At 42.2% G+C, this 24,553-nt stretch overlaps 1 protein-coding gene across 4 annotated transcripts in view; it reads left to right on the top strand.

Moving 5' to 3' along the window:
• The window catches only part of LOC131204247 (lethal(3)malignant brain tumor-like protein 4), a 61,260-nt gene that overhangs the window by 24,630 nt on the left and 12,077 nt on the right, over positions 1–24,553 (top strand). For all 4 annotated transcript variants that reach the window (XM_058195288.1, XM_058195291.1, XM_058195289.1 and 1 more), the window contains exons 8-19: positions 329–420; positions 1,521–1,672; positions 2,470–2,546; positions 7,923–8,008; positions 8,564–8,674; positions 10,727–10,841; positions 10,957–11,059; positions 12,372–12,536; positions 13,208–13,342; positions 14,424–14,488; positions 16,669–16,835; positions 21,912–21,974. In XM_058195288.1, coding sequence (XP_058051271.1) covers positions 329–420; positions 1,521–1,672; positions 2,470–2,546; positions 7,923–8,008; positions 8,564–8,674; positions 10,727–10,841; positions 10,957–11,059; positions 12,372–12,536; positions 13,208–13,342; positions 14,424–14,488; positions 16,669–16,835; positions 21,912–21,974 — 1,331 coding nt within the window. The remainder of the gene's footprint in view (positions 1–328; positions 421–1,520; positions 1,673–2,469; positions 2,547–7,922; positions 8,009–8,563; positions 8,675–10,726; positions 10,842–10,956; positions 11,060–12,371; positions 12,537–13,207; positions 13,343–14,423; positions 14,489–16,668; positions 16,836–21,911; positions 21,975–24,553) is intronic.

Genomic DNA, 24,553 nt, shown 5'->3' with positions numbered 1-24,553 from the left:
CCCATTAAAGTTGAGCATTAGAAATTTAAATAATTGGAAATTCTTTCAGTCAGCAATACATAATTTAATAAATGAATTCAGTACCTATTTTCTTTCATACGGAGATCCGAATTTTCAGATTAATGACTCACAACTGCATTATTGTATTTAAAACACCAAAGAAAAAGGAGAAATGCTTATAAAAGCCTAGAGACCCTAATTGTTCCACAAACACCGCTATCACGCAAATTTCAAATGCTTCCCATACTGTTTCTAATTCTGAGAATGCAGGCTGTTTTGTTTTGTTTTTTAATCAAAAATCTCTCTTTTTTTCCCTTTCTTTGCCTAGGTTACAAAGATGGGGAATTTAACTGGGCTTCATATTTGAAGACCTGCAAATCTCAGGCTGCCCCCAAAAATCTTTTCAAGGTCCTAAGCACAGTGAGTAGCAACACCAGTTTCCTAGTTGTTTCTTTCGAGTCCTTTCTACAAAAGGTATCAAAGTGCCTTCGGCTAGGTGCCTTAGGATTGAAACAAAACCGCCGAGAAAGAAGGAAACAAAATAAAATAGGAGCTATTATCTCTCACATTGTATTTAGAATTCAGAGTTTATTGCCTGTATTCGTTTGTTTAGAATTCTGAGTTTATTGGTTTGTGTTTATCTGAGCAGAGGAGAAAATTAGCCAAGCACAGCTGGCACAGAGTAGCTGGCTTTTTATCTCCTGTGTTAACCCTGTTCACAGAACCTCCGGCATTTGTTCAGTGTTTGAGCTGAAAACATTTATTGATTCATGTTCCTGCTGCTCATCCGAGTATCTTTTTCTAGTTGCACATCCAGTATTTTTCAGGTATTTTGGTCCCTTTGGATTCTACTCTGTCAAGTAAGCCACATTTGTTCACTCATATACCACCTGAGCCAATCCTTTAGATTTCAGTGAATTAAAAAGTTTCACAGCTTTAGGGAGACTTGCGATCAAGGTCGCACATCTCATGAAACCAATAGTTTGAATTAAGATTTCTTTAAAGAAAGCACAAGTCAACTTGCCTTCAGAAGTTGTGGGAGCGTCATCCCTGGAAGCTTTCAAGAAGAGACTGGACTGCAATCTGTCAGAAATGGTGTACGGTCTCCTGCTTGGGCGGGGAGGTTGGACTAGATCAGGGGTCACCAACCTTCCGAACCTCAGGGACCACTAAATTCATAATGTTAAATCCTGCGGACCACTAATACGATTTTTAAAAAAAGATAAATAGTATTTAGTGCAATATAAAAAATGCAAATAATTTTTCTACGAACCACCAAAATTTTCTTGCGGACCACCAGTTGGTGACCACTGGACTAGATGACCTACAAGGTCCCTTCCAACTCTGTTAATCTGTATCTCACAGCCTATTAAGCCAAAATCGAACATGCCCTATTTTGATTTAGAATTTTATGTGAATCCAGCAGTAAGATCAGATTTTCTTCAACTCAGTGCAGACTTAAATACATCTAATGGCAATGTTTCCCCCGACCCCTCTCTCTGTTTTCTCCTATCCAATAGCCAGTCACGCCTTCTGGTTTTCGGGTGGGCATGAAGTTAGAGGCAGTAGACAAAAAGAATCCTTCCCTCATGTGTGTGGCAACCATTGCAGACATGTTGGATAATCGACTGCTAGTTCATTTTGACAACTGGGGTGAAAGCTATGATTACTGGTAAGAACAAGAGTTTGTTATGTTGGTGAGAGCAATCGGGTATTGCCCAGGAACTGCAGAATGTAAAATCATTTTGAGATACGGAAACCTCTGGAGCCAGTTCTGTGTTCAGTTGCATCCAGCTTTATTCACCATTCAGTTTGTTGAAGTTCTGATTGCAAGCCCATGATGAAATATGTGCAGCATTCCATCCAGATAACGATATTTTGGACCACGTAGCCTGTCTACAAATTGTAATGAATAAAGAATTAAAATCTAAATAGAAATATAAATTCAAACCATATAGCTTGGTTTGTATGAGATAATACAGGAATATGCAATTAGAAGAGAATATTTGTAGCTCAAAAGTTGAACTGCGAGGTCCTTGGTACTCGCTGAGCTTGATGCTTTTCTTGCAGACATTTCATTACCAAACTAGGTTACATCATCAGTGCACTGATGCATTGCAAGAAAACCACCAAGCTCAGAGAGCACCAAGGACCCCATATACAACTTAAATTGACTCAAGAGTCTGTTTGACAAATGTATTGGACAATAAAGGTTAAAATGGGTGTTTTAACTTTCTGGAAGTCAAATTTTCAGTTAGAGCTTGTTGAAGCTCCTTATATTTCATAAAGACAAAAAAAAAAGCATTCTCACTTGGGATTACCATTTACACATCTTGAAGGCTACAAAAGAGATGCTATTGGCTTGCCCTATTGCATCCTTGATATTAATGTTCAGCATAGAAACATTAGGCAAAGTTTGCATAACTGTATTTCATCGTGTGTATATATATATATGTACCTTTGGTGCAGGTGTGATGCAAGCAGTCCATATATACGACCTGTTGGTTATTGCCAAGAAACTGGAACTCTCTTAACAACACCAGCTGGTAGGTTAAAAGCACATCATTTTCAGCCACTATGATAGTATCTGCAAGGAATTTATCAGCTGCAATGGAATTACAATTTGAGACTTATTTCAGTCACTCTGCTTACACTGAGGAAGTCCTACTTACTTGTAGTGCATGCTCTACAGATATTTTTAGAAATCATGTGTCCCAACCAAATTCTGAATCCTTGGAGTGCTAGACAAAATTTGGCTCCAGTAAATTGTCTGGGAGTTACAAAAGTATCATACAAGGAGAGTGCAGGACCTGAATATTTTTCTCAAAAGAGCAGGACATTCATAAATGAGAAAGATTGACTTCTTCCTTTGTTCTTCAGGTTTACTGGCATGGTTTGGTTAGAGCCTCAATTGATTCTTAACTTTGTTGCTTGCCATCTTTCTGTAGATATTCCATCAATTCCTGTAGTCATCTGACTTGGTAATGACTGGAGTGCTTATCTCACTTCATCTTCTTGTAAGACTAGAATACTAGAACAATGCTAGGAATGGTTAGTGCAGGGGTCTGCAAACTTGGCTCTTTTAAGACTTGTGGACAGGAACTCTGGGAGTTGAAGTCCACAAGTCTTAAAAGAGCCAAGTTTGCAGACCCCTGGGTTAGTGGATCAAGAAGAAAGGGCAAGCAAAAAGCATGCTGTCTTGATACCATCAAAGCTGACCCAACGATGAACATCCAATAACTGAAAGAAGCTATGCTTGACAGGATAGGATGGAGGGCACTTCCTATAAATGATAGGATATAAATTAAATTAAGTCATCAAGAGTCAGACATGTCTGATGGATTAGGTTAAATTAGTTAATACTGGCTCCTGTAAATAGGGAATCCCTTCCAAGATATCTTAGATGCTGCTATTTTTTTGATTGTATAGAATTTTGGTATGCTTTTTCCATCTTTGATCTTCTTTCAGTCAGTTACTGTCAGTCCATTGGCAGCTTTGAACTTCACGCTTAAAACCTTCCTGAGTTCAGAAATCTTTTGGAACATTTTCCTTGATTTTTCCATGTCCGTTTCCATCTTTCATATCTTTACAAATGTCATTATACTCTTCTAAGTCTCTTCCAACAGCTCTTTGAAATTCTTTCAGTTCCTTCCTAAGATATTTCTCTTTCTTGTCTTTGGTTCTGACTCTATTTTTTTCTTTTTCTGCTTTTTGATCTCTTATTGCTTGATTTCATGCCACATTTGTTCTGGTTTCCACTCAGTGAGTTCCTGTGGTTTTCTATAAAAGTAATTCCCGAAATTTTCCTTGAAAATGTTAAGCCCAGATCATATTGTGGAAGCTAGCTTTCTTCTTCCACTTTTAACTTGACTTAGAATTTGCAAATGAGCAAAGTGTGATCTGTTCCGCAGTCAGCTCCTGAACTGTATCTTTGTTAATTTTTTTCCGCCTGCTTGTATCAATATTGTAGTTTTATTCTCTGTATTCTTTTGGTGGTTTGAAAGCTATTAGTAATGAATAAATCATTGGCTTGGCAGAAACGGGTAGATTCTCCTGTTTTATTTCTATTTCCCAGGCACATTCTCCAAATATATTTTTCTTCTTACTTTTTCTCAATTTTGCATTCCAGCCTCCAACCACAAATGATGTATCATAACAGGGTAGCTGTTATAAGGAAATTAGGAGGAGGGAGAAGTATTACGTACATTCAGCTCAGAGGTGGGTTTCAGCAGGTTCTGGACAGTTCTGGAGAACCAGTAGCAGAAATTTTGAGTAGTTCAGAGAACCGGTAGTAAAAATTCTGACTGGCCCCGCCCCCATCTATTCTCTGCCTCCCAAGTCCCAGCTGATCAGGAGCAAATGGGGATTTTGCAGTATCCTTCCCATGGAGTAGAGAGGGAATGGAGATTTTACAATATCCTTCCTCTGCCACGCCCACCAAGCCATACCATGCCACACCCACCAAGCCACGCCCACAAAACTGGTAGTAAAAATTCTGAATCCCACCACTGACCCCTGCCCTATAGGAATCATTCTGATCTAAACTAAATTCTCCTGAGTTATGACAGGCACAACATTCCTACCACAAATAGTACGAGACGAATCATTAAATGTCAAAACCACACTACCACACCACACCCCATTTCTAAAAAATGGGTAGTAAAAGAATTTGAATCCCACCACTGGTTTCAGCTCCTTGAGTTACCTATAAAGTAATAAACGCAGGATAAAAATCAAATAAACACCTTGCATGTTCTGTCCACTTCAGATTGAACTTGATTATAAAACCTATCAGCAAACTCTTCTTCTGCTTCAGTGGGTGAAGCATAAACTTGGAAAATAATTGGATCAAAGATTCACTATCATGAAGTCAGTGTGATATTATAGAAACACTGAGGACACTGTACCCAAATAGTGTCCTTGAGATACCCTTCTTCTTGTGTTTTTCATGCCCTGAGTAGTAAATGATCTTTTTAATGGAAAGTGTCCGATTCCAGTCCATTTCAATTTGCTGATGTCTTAAGAGTCAATATCCCATTGATTCATTTCATCTTTCACCGTATTGAACGTTGCCACGTTGATGCTGATTTATTGGTTGCTTAGTTGGTTGATACATTTTAAAGGCCATCCGACTCCCATCAAATCTTACGTTTCACGTTCCTGCTATTAAAAAAAAATAATTAAAAAAAATAAAGGAGTCTTCCGGATTTTACATCACTGGTCGTTGCCGACTCTTAAGGTGTGGTACGCATCTCCTTTTCAAGGCCATTTTGTGCCAGCCTGAAGAATTTCCATGATCATGTGGCCAGCGTGTGATCGTGGAGTGCTGCTTACCTTCCCACCGAAGTGGTACCTCTTTATCAACTCTCATTTCCGTGCTTTAGAACTGCTGGGTTGGCAGGAGCTGGAGCGAGGACAGGAGCTCACTCTGACATGTGACACTTGGGTCTCAAACCTGAACTGCCAACTTTCAGTTGACAAACCCATCAGCTTAACTGCTGAGCCCCATGCCACCCCAGCCACCAGGCCACCCCATTGTTATTATATTTTGCTATTCGTTTATTTACAAAATACATTTGCTGCCCCTTTCTTATCCAACAACTATAGGCTATTTGCAGCTTCTATGGAGGGGAAGGATAGTGGGGGGGAGGCGTGTGCCTGCATGGCAGCCCTAGCAACCAGCCCCAAAAGCTTTAATCTAGTTTCTTTGTGATCCTCCACTCTTCCTTAGTAACATGTTGGGGGTGCTACCATGTCCCATCATCCGTCACTAGGTTGTCAATTGCTTTAATCTTGTCTATCTGTGTGTTTTTCTTACTAAAATGCAAGATGATTTACTATTGCTTTCTCCAACACTGTAATAAATGATGCTTTTGCCTTTATATTTATTTTTTATATCCTGCCTTTTATTATTTTTACAAATAACTCATGGCAGCGAACGTATCTAATACTGCTTCCTACTCCTATTTTTCTCACCACAACAACCCTGCAAGGTGGGTTGGGTTGAGATACAATGACTGGCCCAAGATAACCCAGCTGGCTTTCATGGCTAAGGTGGGATTTGAACTCACGGTCTCCCCTTTTTTATCCTGGTTCCTTAACCACTAGACCAAACTAGCTCTCAGTTATCACTAAAATGATCAATCTACCACCAGCATCTTACAGTGTTGCTCTGATATAAGTGCTTTACTTGGGCAGCTGGGATGAATTACCTTCACACCTTGGGTGACCTTGCTTGATTATGTACTGTTGGCATACACTCCCCATGCTCTTTGCTCATCCTCCCTGGAAGACCCCGATCCCACCTATTACGATGAGCATAGAAGAACTTCAGAGAGAATTTATCTTGGAAGTTTTAAATATAATTGCATCCTAAAAGATCTTTAGAACTTATTCCTAATTGCACTGTTTGGTATAGAGAATACCTACTTAAGACATTCTTTAAATCCAGCTCTTTATAGAAAGATAGTGGTGAACATTCCTTGTCAACTTCTTAGCATTTGTGATGCTACTTCTGTTATTGCTCATTGACGTATTTCAGAAACCAACAGCTTACTATGCAACACTAAAATGGCCTCTCCACATCAGAATTGGAATTGATTTGTATTCTTATTTTCCCCTCTTACTCTCTTTTTTACCTCGCATTCTTATTTCTCTCCCGACAAACCATAATTTATAGCTTTGGTTATAATTCTGATTTAGGAGGAAATATGAACCATCAGTCTCTGTTGCAGATGCAGTGACAAGCAAATGGTTTGCCAGAAAAAGAGAGACATGAGGAAGCTTAGGGAGGTAGAAAATATATTTGAACGCAAGGTTCGTTTGCAACGCAAGGTTCGTTTGCAAAGTGGAAGCTTACCACAATTAAAAGCAGGTGAACAATCGCATAACGAATGTGTTTCTATGACATTATTTTACTGCTTAAGTTGTTCTGCTCTATGGCAGCAATAGGGACGTGGTGACTCAGTGGCTAAAATGCTGAGCTTGTCGATCGAAAAGTCAGCAGTTCAGCGGTTCGAATCCCAAGTGCTGCGTAATGGGGTGAGCTCCCATTCCTTGTCCCAGTTTCTGCCAACCTAGCACTTTGAAAGCACATAAAAAATGCAAGTAGAAAAATAGGGACCACCTTTGGTGGGAAGGTAACAGTGTTCCATGCACCTTTGGCATTTAGTCGTGCCAGCCACATGACCACGGAGACGTCTTTAGAAAGCGCTGGCTCTTCGGCTTTGAAATGGAGATGAGCACCGCCCCCTAGAGTCAGGAACAACTAGCACATATGTGCGAGGGGAACCTTTCCCTTTATCTTTACAGCTGCAATTCAGTTAAGCTAATGCAAGCCACTCATAACGTAGGTATGTGATCTCAGAAGCTCAGTTCTTATCACAGCCATTAAATAATTACTGTATTTTTCGGAGTATAAGACGCACCAGAGTATAAGTCGCAACTTAGTTTTTGGGAAGGAAAATAAGAAAAAAGCTGATTGGCAGGTGGATTGGCCTCCCCGAACACCCCCAATCAGCTGTTCCCAGAGGTGAATTTTAGCAACAGGTTCCTTGGTTGTGAGCTCTGTGCCTTGCTTTTTTTTTCTGCCTCTGAAACTCTGTTTCAGAAAAAACTTTTTTCTGCCTCTGAAAGCCTCCAAAACAGAACTTCAGGGAAAAAAAAAGGTTCTGAAGCTCCTTTTGGGAGCTTCTTTTCTGAAGCTCTATTTGGGGGCTTCTTTTCTGAAGATCTGTTTGGGAGCTTCTTTCAGCCTCTGTTTGAGAAGCTGGCTGGGGCTGCATTCGGAGTATAAGACACACCCAGATTTTTCACCCTCTTTTTTGGGGGGAAAAGGTGTGTCTTATATTCCAAAAAATACGGTAATTGGTCTTGCAAGGGTAGGTGTAAACTGAGGGTCGCCATCTGAAATTTCTTTACAGAATACAAAGATTTCAAAAGCTTCTCATGGGAGAAATACCTGGAAGAAACTGGTTCTCAGGCAGCACCAGCACGAGCATTTAAACTGGTTAGTCAAGAGCTTTTCTGTTATTTTTTTCTTCTGTTTTGTTTTTACATTGAACCGTATCGCCGAATGATGTAATTGCGTTTTTGTACTATCTCCTAAATAACCATGGTCGGGGCACATTTATTTTGATTACGATTGTCATCATTGTTATCAATTTCCCCTATCACGTTAAAAAATATCTAGATAAATTAGGTGGCAATCTTGGCCGTAAGTGCCTGTTACCAATGTAACACACATGCCAGAAGAGAAAGTTGGAAGCGCCTGTTTCCGCAATTGAACAAGCTAATTTGTTGTGACATGCCAAAAAATGAGAATTGAATTGCCATATTCACAAATCGGTCCAGTTGCATGTAACAGCAAATTACAGTTAAATTAAAGCAGAAAATAGACATTTTCAATCTTTTCTTAGGATGTGTGATAGGGAAGTGGGGCACTGCTCCCGTCTTGTCCCATTAATGCCAGGATATGATGTAATGAAGTCTTCAAATATGCCCTTTAAATGATTTAGGTATCGTCCTTAGTTGCCTCTGACTCCATATATAATTTATTTTATAGCGTCCAGCTCATGGATTTCAGAGTAACATGAAACTAGAAGCGGTAGACAGAAGAAACCCCATGCTAATTAGAGTGGCAACCATAATTGAAAAGGATGACTATCGTGTCAAGGTATGTAAACAAATAGCAGCAGTGAATGTCATAAAAATCTAATAATAATTGGAAAGTGAAACCTGGTCTTACTTTCATTCTTCAGGTGAAGGTGAATTGCAAAGCCAAAGCCAGTCAGCCTCCTTTATTTGGGGGTGGGGGGTGGGGGCTGAGAGCTGAAAAAGAAAGTAGAATTTGCTTTGGTTTTGTTCTCCAAGGAACTTAAAAGTTGGATTTATTTCTGTTGCTGAGCCCAGGTGGGCATAGTGGGAGTAATCAAGCAGGGAATTAGTCTGGAATCATTAGGTAGGCAGATAAAGGCAAGTCCAGTCCCCCTTGAATGCCATGGAACCTTATCTAGTCTGCCCCAGGTGCAAATTGCCAGTCTGGGAAGATTCCTGCAAAATAGGCATTGAGCAATAAAGTAGTTAATTGAACTCTTCACATGAGCACCTTGTTTTTCATGCTTGACAATTTCTATGCCATGAGATTTAGTGCCAGGGAGAAAAAAAACTTTCTACCATAGAATCTGGAGGCATGGAACTGTAGTGATCTAAAGGCTAAATCTCGTGATCTAAAGAGCTACTTCTCTTCTTGTATTATTATTCATTGATCGATTGTCAAAGTCATATATGGATCTTCCAGGTAGACTAGTCTGGAGCCAGCAGAGACAATACTGAGTTTGATGGACCTACAGTATACTAGGAATGCCAGTCCTGGAAGCCATCTTCTACTTTGGATCTTCTACTTTGCCACATTTAGTGTTGTGGGAAACTGGGAGAGGGGATTGTATGGAGAAGGGGAGAGATCTAGCCATAATAACATTCTTTTCTCTGGGAGTCAAGGACATCCTGCCCTGCACCTGAAGTAGTGTGACTGGGAGACATCTCCAGTTGGGACAGTGCATTGATTGGGCCATGTGATGGAAATGTGGATACTGGGGCAGGGACTTGGACTTTCTTTTGGGTGCGGAAAACTTGGAAGCTTCGAGATTCAGGTTTTCCCAGATATGCCAATATGGCATCTCTAATAAAATGGAACTTTGAGGAACTTCTAGCCACGGAATCTTCTTTCCTTGGGGGTGTTGCTTAGAACCCTGACAAGGAATCTTCTTGTGTTACATAGTAGTTGGATTCTTCTCTTTATTCAGCTGCCAGAAAACTGGGTTAGGTTCAATTCCCAAAAAATCATGAGTATAAATGCGAGTTACAGATAGTCCTCGGCTTATGACCACAATTGAGCCCCAAATTTCTGTGGCTAAGTGAGACAGTTGTTAAATGAGCTTTGCCCCGTTTTATGACTTTTCTCACCACAGTTAAGTGAATCACTGCCGTTGTTAAGTCAGTAACAAGTCGGTTCTTAACTGAATCTGACTTCCCCATTGACTTTGCCAATCGAGAAGTTTGCAAAAGATCACTGCAACCGTCATAAATATGAGTCAGTGGCCAAGTGTCTGAATTTTGATCACGTGAGCATAGGAATGCTGCAATGGCCATAAGTGTGAAAAATCGGACATAAATTCCTTTTTTCGGTGCCATTGTAACTTCAAACAGTCACTAAACAGACGGTTGTACTACCCATATAAGCAGTGGTGGTTTTTTTTTTTTTTTATTTGCATTTATATCCCGCCCTTCTCCGAAGACTCAGAGCGGCTTACACTATGTCAGGCAATAGTCTTCATCCATTTGTATATTATATACAAGGTCAACTTTTATTGCCCCCAACAATCTGGGTCCTCATTTTACCTACCTTATAAAGGATGGAAGGCTGAGTCAACCTTGGGCCTGGTGGGACTTGAACCTGCAATATTGCAGGCAGTTGCTGTTAATAACAGGCTGCATTAGCCTGTTGAGCCACCAGAGGCCCTTTTAACCTTTTAACCGGGTTGTCCCCGGTTCAGACCGATTCTATAGAACCGGTAGTAAAACCGGCGGGAGGCTCCGCCCACTGACCCAAACGTCATCAAAAGTGATCTACGCAGCACGATGAGAACCGGTAGTAAAGATAAGTAGAACCCACCCCTGCGTATAAGTAAACTTTGTCTATGATCCCTTTTTAATCTGCTTTATTAAGGTGCACTTCGATGGTTGGGATCATGCCTTTGATTTTTGGGTTGATTCTGACAGTCCAGATATTCATCCCATGGGCTGGTGTACCAAAACTGGACATGCCTTGCAACTCCCACCAGGTAAGAGGAAAAATAGTTATTGTTTTTCCTTTTCTCCCACCCCACATCCCCGGATCTTGTAATTTGGAAAAAGATGGAAACAAGGTTTACTCCTGAACTGGTTTTGTTTTCCTAGGGACTTCCAATGCAGCATCAACCCCAGCAGGACAAGTATGCCCTACTCCTGGATGTCAGGGATTGGGTCACGTCAGGGGACCCAGATACGGAACTCATTACACGTATGTATTTCCTGAGAGTTACAGGGCAGCTTTCCAGAGGAGTGTTATCTCCTGTATTTAAAAAACGCACACCGCTTCAGTCAACTGTAAATACAAACGTGGATCTTAGTTCTAAAGTGTTGTGTTGTAGCTCCCTCTTGTGCTTTGTATTTGGCGTCCCTCGGCCGCCAGGCAAATAACTAGCACCGTAGAAAAGCACTATCAACTTCTGTCTACCTGTTAGGGAGATTCACGTGATTATTTGCTAGCTCTAAACATTTAGAAGTCCCAAAGTGATCTTCTCATAGTCATTATAGGAGGTGGGGAAAAGCTAGAATGGCTCAAAACAATATCCTATATTTTCCCTTGCTTTCCACATCTAGCCAAATTTAATAGAGAATTTGCTCCTTGCTTTAGAGAAGAAGTCGTGTGTCGTGGATTCTTCTCTGATGATGATACATCAGAATAATAGGGGCAGAATGTATATTTCAGATCTTGAAGTCTGTAGAGATTCTCGGTCATCAGGTCATGGTTGTCCCAAAGGTGCTTTTTCAGGAGGCAACTGGACTTTCTTGTTTGTGTTCTTTTCTTTGAAGACGTTTCGCTTCTCATCCAAGAATCTTCTATATTATATTCCTTCTGCAAGGAATATAAAATGCTTCCATTCCCCACTGTCCTGTCAGAGCTGAAGAAGCTTCTTGGCTGTGTATGTAGTGTGTGTTTGTATGGAGAGAGAGAGCACACCAAGGTCTGTGTAGCAATTTTAAAAAAAGGTCCAGTAGAAATCTGGTGGCACGGATGAGTATATAAATGATAGAGATCCGCCTTGAGAAACTTGAATCCTGTTATTTTCAGCATGGAAAACTTTTGCTGATGGCTATGAAGAAGAGAAAGCCAGAGTGTACTGTTTTACTCTCCTGCTGCTTCTTTCTACATTTATTCAAAGCCATTTGTTAAATCATTCTTCTCTTAACTCTTCCTGCATGCCGCCTCTAGCTAGGCCTTTTGATGCTCTATTTCCGTGCAAGGTTTTGCTTTTATTTAACATTTCTCCCAGCTCAGCCAGTTTCTCAGCCTTCGTAAGGAGCACTTGTTTTCTGCTCGCTAGGTCTGAAACGTCCTTCTCTCTATATAATTTCTCATGTAGTAAACAATTCGATTTCCTTCCCAAGCTCCATTTGCCTACCAATCCTACCGTTATTTTGCTCTTGCAGGGTCGATGTGTAATATACTAGCTTGTTTATTTAAGGTTAGCCTTCTGTAAAAAAAAGAAAGAAAGAAAGAAAAAAAATGTATTTTTTGCAATGGAAACATTGTTTTGCTTTTGATGTAGGTTAATTGGCTGCCCTTATTCCGAAGCCAGTCGCACTCGAGAGGGTTTGTTACAGGATCGCCTTGGTGGAGAAAAACCATCACCTGGTAGCGGTGCTCCCAAACCCAAGAAATCTGACATTTCAGCACAACTTACAGATTTGCAAGAAGATTCTCCACAGTCCAGGTGAAGCTGTAGATTGCATCCTAAGACCTGTTTTATTGGCCATGCTTTATTAAGCTTTTACTTGGTCTGACTACTGCAAAAGATTTTTTTGCCATTTTGCTGGCTTTTATTCTCTTTTTTAGATTGTCAATTTGGTTCGTAAAGTTTGGCAAAACTTTGCATGCCTTTGGGCTGGATTTTGTTTGTTTGTTTGTAGCACTGGGCTTCTCTGTGCTTCAGTAGGAAGTGTACAATACAAGTCTAGCTGGGTAAATTGAAATGGTGCAGAGCAATGGCTCTCAACCCCACAGACCACCTGGGGGGGAGAGACTGTGATGTCATCACAGAGGGTCCTTGAAGGCTTGGAGAAATATTATGATTTAAATCTTGAGTTAAGTCTTGTGGATCCGTGGCCATGGTCTGTGGCCACATTTAAAAGGGGTCCGGGGTGAAGAAAGGGTTAAGTACCATTGGTGTAAAGTCTATAATGGAATGTTTATTCCAGTATAGTTATATCTCAAATACAAGAGAACTGAATGAGGCAAAGAACTTGATGAGATGAGACTGAGACAGACCTTATCAATCTAGCCGTGTGCGTGAAAGTCTCCTGGGTCCTGTTCCCTTGGTAGATAGATGGCTTGGAAGTGACAGATATGGATGGATGTATATAGAATGCATATTTTTCTTATCAGAAAGTCATCCACGCAAGAAGGAGAGAGGTCAGGGAGAAGCAGCGTTCATAGTTTTTCTGAACAGTCTGAGACCAGCCAAGAGAAAGACTGGGCCGAAGGGGAAACCCCTACCATTACTAAAATCAAAGCGAAAGGGTAAGCAAAATGTTTCGGTTAGTCCAACCTATCAAGCAGTTAAGTTTGAAGAAAGTTTGAAAATAGGTGGGCTGCAGGTAGGAAGAGGACTTTATTTACAAATACACGGACATTCAATGACACAAATGCATTCAGTGGGTTTATAGCCAAACAATCTCGAAATAAATTCAAGTTGCTTCCATCACTCCTGAACCTTGTCAAAATGACCATACCTTTGTGTGCTTGTTTTGATTTCAAATGCTGGTTAAAATAAGCCTTAACGCAGCTACAGGCCACAATATCCCTGTTAGGTCTTCGCAGCGCCATCTTCAGGAAACATTTTAATGGTTTATGCAGGTAGTTCTTGACTTACGACCACAAATGAGCCCAACATTTCCATGGTTTTATTACAATTTTGCAAACTTTCTTGCCACAGTTCTTAAATGAACCACTGCAGTAGGTTAAGTCAGTAATGTGGTTGTTAAGTGAATCTTCTTTCCCATTCATTTTGCTGGTCAAGAAGGTTGCAAAACTAGGGCCTTCTGGGACCTCCCCCGCAACCATTGTAAACACATGCCAAACGTCCAAATTTCGATCATGTGATCATGAGGATGCTGCCGTGGTCATACGGTCTGAAACCCAGTCATAAGTCCTTTTTTTCGGTGTTGTTCAGAGGTGGGTTTCAGCAGGTTCTGACCAGTGCTGGAGAACTGGTAGTGGAAATTTTGAGTAGTTCGGAGAAGAGGTAGTAAAAATTCTGACTGGCCCCGCCCCCATCTATTCTCTGCCTCCCAAGTCCCAGCTGATCGGGAGGAAATGGGGATTGTGCAGTAACCTTCCCCTGGAGTGGGGAGGAAATGGAGATTTTATAGTCTCCTTCCCCTGCCGCACCCACCAAACCATACCCACCAAACCACACCCACAGAACCAGTAGTAAAAAAATTTGAAACCCACCACTGGTGTTGGTTTAACTTTGAACAGTCACTAAATGAAAGGTTGTAAGTCGAGGACTACCTGCACTCCCTGGCTAAAAACTCTCTCGTCTTTTTTTTTTACAAACCGTAATACTTTCTTGAGCTAACACCCAAATTTGATTTTGCAGGATTGGCTGTTCACATAGCTATATAAAGCTCCAGCTAGTGAAGCAAGAGGCCGATGGAGAAAGAGGTTGGTTTTAGTGCCTATTGAAACTATTGTGAATTCTTGTGCTGATGGATTCTAAATATTGAATAATGGGGTTCCATGATAACTAGAACCCCATTATTTTCCTTAGTTCAAGTTTGCCTTGATGCTTCTTCCTTTCTTGAATTGTAAGGGCCACTGTGGTCTCAAAGATCTGTCTGAGAGGAAGTGCTCTGTTTCTGCCAGCAATCAGTAAAAACAAATTCAGTCCCCAGAGAATTTTGTCTTCCCTACAAAGGAATTGGGAATTTTTTAAAACTTAGTCTTGAGTAGGGAAGCAAAAAAGTGGGATTCATACTAAAATGCTGCTGGGTATTCCTAGCTCTTAACACTGGGAGGTTCTTTTAGGGACTCCAATGGACTTCTAGCATCTTCCCAAAAAATTCCCAATTCTGGACTTGAGTGAAACACATCCTTTTTCCTTTTTTAATCCTTCAAATTCTTTAAATTGTCCCAAATGTGCTTCTGATTGAGATAAGTTACCCAGGCCTAATTGTCAAACCAGCATACAGGTAGTCCTCAACTTACAACTGGTTGCTTAATGAACGTTTAAAATTATGAATCTTTTATGAACCAGGCCAGGTGTGAATCTTTTAAAAATAGAGTTCCCCAAACCTTCTGGGTTGGCAGCCCAGAGAAGAGGGCAGGCGCTTTTACGTGCGTATACGTGCGTTTGAACGGGACTGTGAGCACACAGGCAATGCTCGTGGCTGTAGCAGCCATGTGACACTCATGACGGTGATAGCAGCCAAACGATGCTAGGGCCCGCATGGCGCTCACAGTGACGTTAGTGTGAGTGGGGTGTGTGCACCTGCATTGGCCTGCCATTCACAGGGCCGGGTGGCCAATAGGCCATGGTCTGGTAGTGGGCCATGGTCCACAGGTTTCCCCCCCCCCCCCCGTTTTAAAACACCTGAATTATTTTAAAATTACCAGTAGGAGTGAAGTTAAGAGGAGCGAAGGGGACACAGTGGCTCAGTGGCTAAGATGCTGAGCTTGTCAATCGAAAGGTTGGCAGTTCAGTGGCTCGAATCCCTAGTGCCGTATGATGGGTGAGCTCCCGTTACTTGTCCCAGCTTCTGCCAACCTAGCAGTTCGAAAGCACATAAAAAATGCAAGTAGAAACATAGGGACCACCTTTGGTGGGAAGGTAACAGTGTTCTGTGCACCTTTGTCGTTTAGTCATGCCGGCCACATGACCACAGAGACTTCTTCGGACAGCGCTGGCTCTTCGGCTTTGAAACAGAGATGAGCACCGCCCCCTAGAGTCGGGAACGACTAGCACATATGTGCGAGGGGAACCTTTACCTTCACCTTCAAGAGGAGCGAAAGGGCGAGCAACAATCCTTCCCTGTTGCCAGTAGATGTCACCAGAGCTGTTTCCAATCAGTGCACCCTGAAAAAGAAAAAAAAGTCCCAGTGTTCAGTTATATTGGCTCCTTTTCATCTGTAAGCAGAGGAGGAGAAGCCAAAACCCTAATTAGCCAATATTGTCAATCAAGGAAGGGTTGCTAGGCTGTGCTCCATCAACACTTCCTCTTCTTCTTTCTACCCAGAGTCAGGGCCCCCTGGTTCTTACCGCAGTATGAGACAGCAAAAACCAAATGATCTCACATACGTCACATCGGAGGGAAGGGGCAAGGAGGGGCAGAGGGAGAAAAGATCGAATTGCTTTCCATTCCTTAGCATCTCTGGTCCTTTCACCCATGGGGAGCGATGCTAACATCCGGATGAAGGCTGCCAGGCTCCCTGACCATGGAGCCTTGTCTCCTGGGAGTCAGCCAGTGCCTGTCATTATCTGGCATTATCTGAGTGCTCTTAGCCGGCTGGGAACAGACCGTAAGCTGGAATGGTGCCATTAATTTCCAGCTGAAGATGCAGTCACCCAGCCGCCTCCTCTCTGGTAATAGATTGCTGGCAACTCCTCCAGTGTTAGCATCAGGACATCTCTAACAGCCGCCAGAACAGCACTGGGGTTCTGGTCTTCCCCCCCTTTTTTGGGGGTGGGATGGTGGGGTGGGGAGAGGGATGTTCTGAAGAAAAGTGATTTCTTGATTTCCAAAGTGCACCTGAACCAGGATTATTAGATTTATTTTTCTTTCTTTCTCTCCTTCCTTCTCTTTCTCTCTCCCTTACCCCCACCTTCATCTCTGACCTCCTACCAGACACCGCCTTTGCTCTGCAGCAGACCCTCCACCAGTCTGTCTTCATGCCTTCCCTGTCTACCAATCCGACCCACCGTCTCCATCTCTGCTGGGAGCAGCACTGCAAACTGCTGCCGGAGGTCTCGGGCCTCACTGCTAAGAATGTGGCCAAATGGAGCGTGGAAGAGGTAAGTTCTGCTTTTCTTTTCTCCCTCCCTCCTTCCTTCCCTCCCTCCCTTCCTCTCCCTCCCTCCCTCCCCCTATCCCTCCCTCTCTCTCTCTCATCCTTAACCTCCCACAGCCAGCGATTTTGTTCCTTGCTCTGCTGTGCAGCTGTGGTTAAATTCGGGAGCGAGGGTTAACCCAGCCAGAACTTTTAACCAGCCAGGATCTGGAATGTATGGATAGATATTGATCCTGGGTGTTTTAGTGAGCCCTCCTCTTTAAGCAGCTGCCCCTTTGGGGGCCTCCACTGACAATAGCTTTTTCTGTCCTTCTCTGGGCTGCTGACTCACAATCCCTTGCCCATTGGCCCTGCGCATGCTTGCGTGGCTGCGTCACAAACCATCCCCACAGTGTAACAAGGACTGCTGACACATAGGCTTGTTCTGCCAAGGCTGTCACTTTGTAGTGAAAGCTTAATTTGGGGGTCAGGCTACACATTGTGGTGTTTTCCCTTCCAGCTCTTGGCTTTAGCTGTGCATCCTTACCTATGTCGCACAGTCCATTTCTTTTTCATTTTGCTGGGGGTTAGAAATGGCTGAGTGAGGGATTAAACATGGTACCGAATGGCTGTGTTGGGGAGCTATGCGTAGCCACGTGCGTGGAAATCCAACTTCAGTTGGGTATTAAATTATGGGCAGTACCAAACTAAACATCTGGGAGCTCTTTGCAGTTGTGCTGGGGAAAGGAAGGTGAAGTTCAGGAACCCCCAAAGACTTACTTTTGGACCGATGAGTTGTACTTTATAGAGGCATAATGCAAAGTTCTTGAAGGGAGAATCTGGGTCCAGCTGGCCCAACTTCATACCATGCAGATGTGCAGCACCCATCATTCCCAACCCGCCCACCAACGTTGCTGATTATAGGGATTAGTGAGAGTGAACAGGCTCTGTTTACATAGAGACCACAAAGCTGGGGGAGGTTAAATTGTTTTATTTTGAGAGGGTTTCTGGCGGTGTCTTCCAGCTTTGCTGACAGAGCTGCTTGGACACTGTTAATAGAATAGAATTCTAGATTTCTTTATTGGCCAAGTGTGATTAGACACACAAGGAATTTGTCTTTGGTGTATATTCTCTCAGTGTACATAAGGAGAATAAAATACATTCATCAAGAATAAAAAGATACAGCACTTAATGATAGTCAAGGTTACTAATAAGCTATCAAATCATACTAGGAAACAAATAAAAACAATATAAATTGAAAGATACAAGCAACATGGTTGTAGTCATAAGTGGGAATAGATAGATACTAGTAAGGAAGAGAAGAATAATAGTAATACAGTGTTGTGGGAATTAGAGTGATGGCATTCGGGAAAAACCTGTCCTTGTGTCTAGTGCCTAATGTCTCTACTCAGAAGTAGAGACAAAACCTGTTGCAAGTTTGGAATAGTTGCTTTGAGTTTTAAAGTAGACGTTTGCAGAGATCTGGGAGAGATAACTGTATAAGTGAAATTCGATTTATATCTTGAAACCCTTCTACATTTAACTCATCCTATTCACATTTATTTGAGTGGGAGTCCTATTGAGTTCAACAGATCTTACACATACGTGAAGAATAAAGCTGCATTTCTGGACATACTTTTATTTAGATCAGTGGTTCCCAACCTTTTCTTGTTTGAGGCACAACCTTTTCTTGTTTGAGGCACCCTTGGAAAGCCTTTCAAAAGTTCCCGGCACCCTTATAAGGAAATAGATATTTAAAATCTCCGTAGCTCAAAAGTTCCCGGCACCCTCAAAAGATCTCACGGCACCCCTTAGTGCCGCGGCACACTGGTTGGGAACCACTGATTTAGATAAATGCAGAGGTGAAATGCTACTGGTTCGGGCCGGTTCACCTGAACCGGTAGTAAAAAAACCTATTGGTTCGCTGAACCAGTAGTAAAAAAATATTTTAAAAAAGTTCCGACGATCAGCTGAGCGACATGCGATCGTCGGAACTTTTTTAAATTATTTTTTAAGAATTTTTTTATTACCGTTTTTCTGGAACTAGTAGTTAAAAATACTTTAAAAATAAAAAAAAAAGGTTCCCATGATCGCGCGTCACTCAGCTGATTGTCGAAACTTCTTATTTAATTTTTTTACTTTTTAAGCTTTTTTTTACTACCGGTTCGGGTGAATAGGTATGAGAAGGGCAGTATAAAAATCGAATAAAATAAATTAAATAAATTAAATAAATAAATAAATGCTTTTAAAAAATTTTTTCTTAAAAAAGGCTTGGACGATCATGTGGCACAGCTGTGATCATCTGAGCCTTTTTTTTTTTCTTTTTTAAAGCATTTTTTACTGCCTATTTGCCCAAACCGGTAGTAAAAAAATGCTTTAAAAAGGTAAAAAAAAAAAAGGTTCCCAAAATCACAATTAACTTTTTAAAAGCATTTTTTAACTACCTGTTCGGGCAAATAGGTAGTAAAAAAACGCTTTCAAAAAGTAAAGAAAAAGGTTCTAACGATCGCGTGGCATAGCTATAATCGTCGGAACCTTTTTTTAAAAACTTTTTTAAAGCATTTTTTACTACCTATTTGCCCAAACTGATAGTAAAAAATTCTTTTAAAAAGTTTTTTAAAAAGGTTCCCAAGATCATGCGCCACAGCTGATTTCCCCCCCCCTCGCTGTTCTATTCACCTTTCCAAACCTCCTCCTGGTGTGTACTGTGCATGCGTGCGCAGCGCACACTTGGCGCGTATGTGCAGTCAGTGAACCGGTAGCAAACCAGTTCATATTTCACCACTGGATAAATGCATCATAATGTTACTGTCTGTCTTACCTATTAGGACTAAGCTAATCTCTTTATTTAGAGATATTGGCAATGGAATTGAATTGAATGGAATTGAAGCAAACTTTAGGGTCCTTTCCCCCCCCCCTTTTTTTTTCTTTTTCTATCGTTTTTCATTTTCTGATTACTTTATTCTTCCTTGTTTCAAAATTTGTACTGTTTTTAATTCTGTTGAAAAAACATCTTCAGTAATAATTACGTTTTTTTAAAAAAGAAAGAATCAGGCTATATGTATAGCAGTCCCAAGTTTCATATTTTATGTCTCTTTCTCTTCCACCTTAACCCCTTGTGAGTTGCTTACTTCTTTGTGAAAGGAGCAGTTGTCATTGTAACAGACTGGCCTATCCTCTCAGATCCTCTGACTCTAAGGCTCACTGACAAGACTACCTTGAAATAAACAAATTGGTATAAGGAGCCCCATATGGGTCATGCGTTTAAGCACCACTAGTATCATCATGAATAAATCAGTGTTAAGTTGCAGATCTTCTCCACTTCTTAGAATTAGATCTGCTTTCTGAGCGCCAAAAGAAAATCGAAATAACTTTTTTTAAAAATGAGAAGAATCTGTTGCAAGGAAATTGAAAATAACACTGCAAGTGGACATTTATTAAGAATCTGTAATAGATTTCTCAGAAGCAAGGAAATAGATAACCACAAAGAACAGTGATAATATTACCTAGTTTGGTAATGAAATGTCTACAAGAAAACCACCTTTTCAGGTTCAGACCCCACAACCAAGAATTTGAAAGGGAAGAAATGGGGTGTGGTGTGGTAGTGTGGTTTTGACATTTAATGATTCATCTCGTACTATTTGTGGTAGGAATGTTGTGCCTGTCATAACTCAGGAGAATTTAGTTTAGATCACAATGATTCCTATAGGGCAGGGGTCAGTGGTGGGATTCAGAATTTTTACTACCGATTTGTGGGCATGGCTTGGTGGGTGTGGCATGGTATGGCTTGGTGGGCGTGGCAGCGGAAGGATATTGTAAAATCTCCATTCCCACCCCACTCCAGGGGAAGGTTACTGCAAAATCCCCATTTCCTCCCCAACCAGCTGGGACTCGGGAGGCAGAGAATAGATGGGGGTGGGGCCAGTCAGAGGTGGTATTTACTGGTTCTCCGAACTACTCAAAATTTCTGCTGCCGGTTCTCCAGAACTGGTCAGAACCTGCTGAATACCACCTCTGGCAGGGGTGTCAAACTCAAGGCCCATGGGCCGGATGTGGCCTGCAAGGTGTTTAAATCTAGTCCACAGGGCCAGCCTGGAAATAGCAAAGGACTGGCCCGCCGTGCCTCTGGCAGCCAAAATGGGGCCGGGGGGGGGCATGCCCCATTTTGGCTGGCAGGGGTCTGTCCATTCCACCACCACCACCCCGGCCTGGCCTGCGGAGGAGAGCTACAGTGCTAATCCAGCCCCTGAAGTAATCCAGTTTGACATCCCCGCTATAGGGGATAACATACCAAGCCTGCTGGGGCCAATAGAATACTAGTTCCATTGCTGCTATCTGAAGCGTGTGGTCAAAATAGCTAAGCTATGCAAGCTGAGCCAGAAATACTGTACTTGGCTCACTGTCTACGCCAGTGGTAGCGAACCTTTTACTCACCAAGTATCAAACAGGTACGCGCTCTGCGTGCACGTGCCATCTGCGCTAACGCACGGCTCCTCCGCGTGCAGTGCATGCAACCGTACCATTTGTGCATGCATGCAGGTTTCACACAGCTCCCCGTGTGCTGTGCATGCAATCACACCATCTGCACATGCGTGTGGCTTTTGAACACATAATGCACACACACAAACACCAAGAATACTTGCGCGCATGCACAAATGTGCCTGCATGCACAGGAGAGCTCCGAAGACCAGCTAGGTCCCCTGAATTGCACGCATGTGCACCAGAGGCCTGAGCACCAGCTGGGGGGGAGGCGCATGCGCAGCTGCAGGTGAGTTGGGCGATGGCTTGTGTGCCCGAAAAGATGGCTCGCGTGCCATCTCGGGCACGTGTGCCATAGGTTCACCATAATGGGTCTAGGCTCTATCTTTGGGCCTGTCTGCCTACCTGCCAGGATTCTTGTGTCCCATGTAGCTATCCTTTACAAATTTCTGCCAACTTCATACTAAGTATAATACATTTTTGATTTATAAGCTACAGGATTCTCTCAACCAAGAAAACCCTTTATGTTTTACAATATTTTGCTCAAGCTAACAAAATGGGCAGGTTGCTTGTTGTCATTGTAACTTTTTTGTTTTTTTATTTCTTAACATTTTTTTTCTAGGTGGCTGGCTTCATTCAGCGTCTGCCCGGTTGCAAAGATCAGGCCGCTCTTTTTCGACAAGAGGTAAGTTATCTTGCTTTAGGCTTCTGGAGATTCCTGAAATCTTCCAGGCGAAGGAATGATCTCAAGAATGGTATTGGAGACTAAAAATTGTACCAAATTAACCCAGCTTTAGTTCCAGAGAAACATTTGTAGATGTCTTCTGTGAACCAGATGCATTCCGCAAACAACTGAATCTGCGTACTCTTTTATTCCTTTCATAGTCATTGGCAAAAGTTGCCACGTAGAATACAGTTAATGTCCAGTTGCTTAGAACAAACATAAACTTGTGTTGGCATCTAATACCTGTTTTGTACATAGGCTTGGCTTTGCCTTGCTGGCATACCCAATTGTTTCCAGTGGACATTTAATCTTGAATTGTACTTGAAAAGTGAGATAGTTAAAGTGATCTACTTTTTAACCAACTTGTTTGTAAGATAGGTTCTTTTAGAATGTTGCACCTATGTTTTTCAGTTTTTAAGATGCTGAGTGGTAAAAGAGTAGATTGCTAAGACCATCTACTGTTGATCAAGAGTTCACTCTTAAGAATAATTTAGAGCAGGGGTGTCAAACTTGCATCATCTTGGTGGCGTCACGTGCCGTTTCACAATGTTTCCTTCACCTCGCGAAGCAAGGGTGGGCGTGGCCTGCGTGTGATGCATCTGGCCTGCGGGCCACCAGTTTGACACCCCTGATTTAGAGTATCAATCCATACTTTTTACTCTCTACCCTCCAAGTGGAAGGTTTATCTATTCTCATCTTCTTAGAGAAACCTGGAATAATGCCCCATATTTACTGGAGAGATAGGCTGTTTGTTTGAGCTCCGAGCTTGGCAATTTGGTTTCAAACGTTTCGTCACCATTCGAGGAGACATTATTCAAAACGCACTGACGATGTATCCTCAAATGGTGACGAAACATTTGCAACCAAACTATGCCAAGCTCGGAGCTCAAACCAACAGCCTAACTACCAACCCCGAGCTGCTAATATTCAAACACATTACTGGAGAGATCTTTTATTATTCACGTAGTTTACTACTGACCTCAACTATTCATTTCCACATGCTAGAAACAGGCTGTATATAAACAGTAGTGTTGTTTTTCATCAGCCTTAAAAAATGCAATGGCATTTTTGCCATGCTCAGTGGCTTTCTCAGTTTGGAAAACCTTTTATTTCTAGAAATTAAATTTATACCAAAATAATTTCAGGACTATTTATTTATTTATTTATTTATTTAGATTTTTATACCGCCCTTCTCCCGAAGGACTCAGGGCGGTTTACAGCCAGATAAAACAGAACAACAATATAAATACAAGATAAAATAATATTTAAAAAACTTATTCAATTTGGCCCAGATTAAAATATATCTAAAACAATAAAACCCATTAAAAATTAAAACCATATAAAATCTAAAATTCTATGCCAGTCCTGCACGAATAAACAAATATGTCTTCAGCTCACGGCGAAAGGTTCGAAGGTCAGGAAGTTGGCGGAGTCCTGTGGGAAGTTCATTCCAGAGGGTAAGAGCCCCCCAGAGAAGGCCCTTCCCCTGGGGGTCGCCAGCTGACATTGCTTGGCGGACGGCACCCTGAGAAGTCCCTCTCTGTGAGAGCGCACGGGTCGGTGGGAGGCAGTCGGTAGCAGTAGGCGGTCCCGTAGATAACCCGGCCCTAAGCCATGGAGCGCTTTAAAGGTAGTAACCAGCACCTTGAAGTGCACCCGAAAGACCACAAGTAGCCAGTGCAACCTGCGCAGGAGTGGTGTCACATGGGAGCCACGAGCGGCTCCCTCTATCACCCGCGCAGCTGCATTCTGAACCAACTGGAGCCTCCGGGTGCTCTTCAAGACTAGTTCATCTTGCAGCTCAAGTATTTACATTTGGCCTAGCATGACAATTGCAACATTATTCCGATACTGTTGAAAGATGCACCAGAACAAAACTTAGGCTGTGATGTCAATCTACCTCAGTGGTCCTGAAATGGATAGATCTCAGGTTTTACAGTTGGTAGGGAGACGGTGGCTCACTGGCTAAGACACTGAGCTTGTCAATCAGAAGGTCAGCAGTTCAGTGGTTCGAATCCCTAGTGCCACATAATGTGGTGAGCTCCCGTGAATTGTCCCAGCTTCTGCCAACCTAACAATTCGAAAACACGTAAAAAATGCTAGTAGAAAAATAGGGACCACCTTTGGTGGGAAGGTAACAGCATTCCGTGTGCCTTTGGCGTTTAGTCATGGTGGCCACATGACCATGGAGACATCTTCAAACAGCACTGGCTCTTTGGCTTTAAAACGGAGATGAGCACCGCCCCCTAGAGTCCGGAACGACGAGCACATATGTGGGAGGGAAACCTTTACCGTTACTTTTTAGTGGACACCTGTAGCGTTCCAAGGGGGCAAATGTATGTAGTATGATTCAGGATGGGCAGAGTTCGAATTTTAGAGGCTATGCCAAAAGGACTAGAAAATGTTGTTCATGTTGGTTTTTTTAGATCAGGTTCTATAAAAAGGAAAACCAGGTGATCAAAAAACGAGGTGCAGGTAGCAATAGCAATATCATTAGATTTATATACCACTTCACAGTGCTTTACAGCCCTCTCTAAGCA

This window comes from Ahaetulla prasina, chromosome 10 (assembly GCF_028640845.1).
Source record: "Ahaetulla prasina isolate Xishuangbanna chromosome 10, ASM2864084v1, whole genome shotgun sequence".
NCBI lineage: Eukaryota > Metazoa > Chordata > Lepidosauria > Squamata > Colubridae > Ahaetulla > Ahaetulla prasina.
Note: the sequence above shows the minus strand (reverse complement) of the source record. Positions and strands in the feature narration are given on the sequence as shown.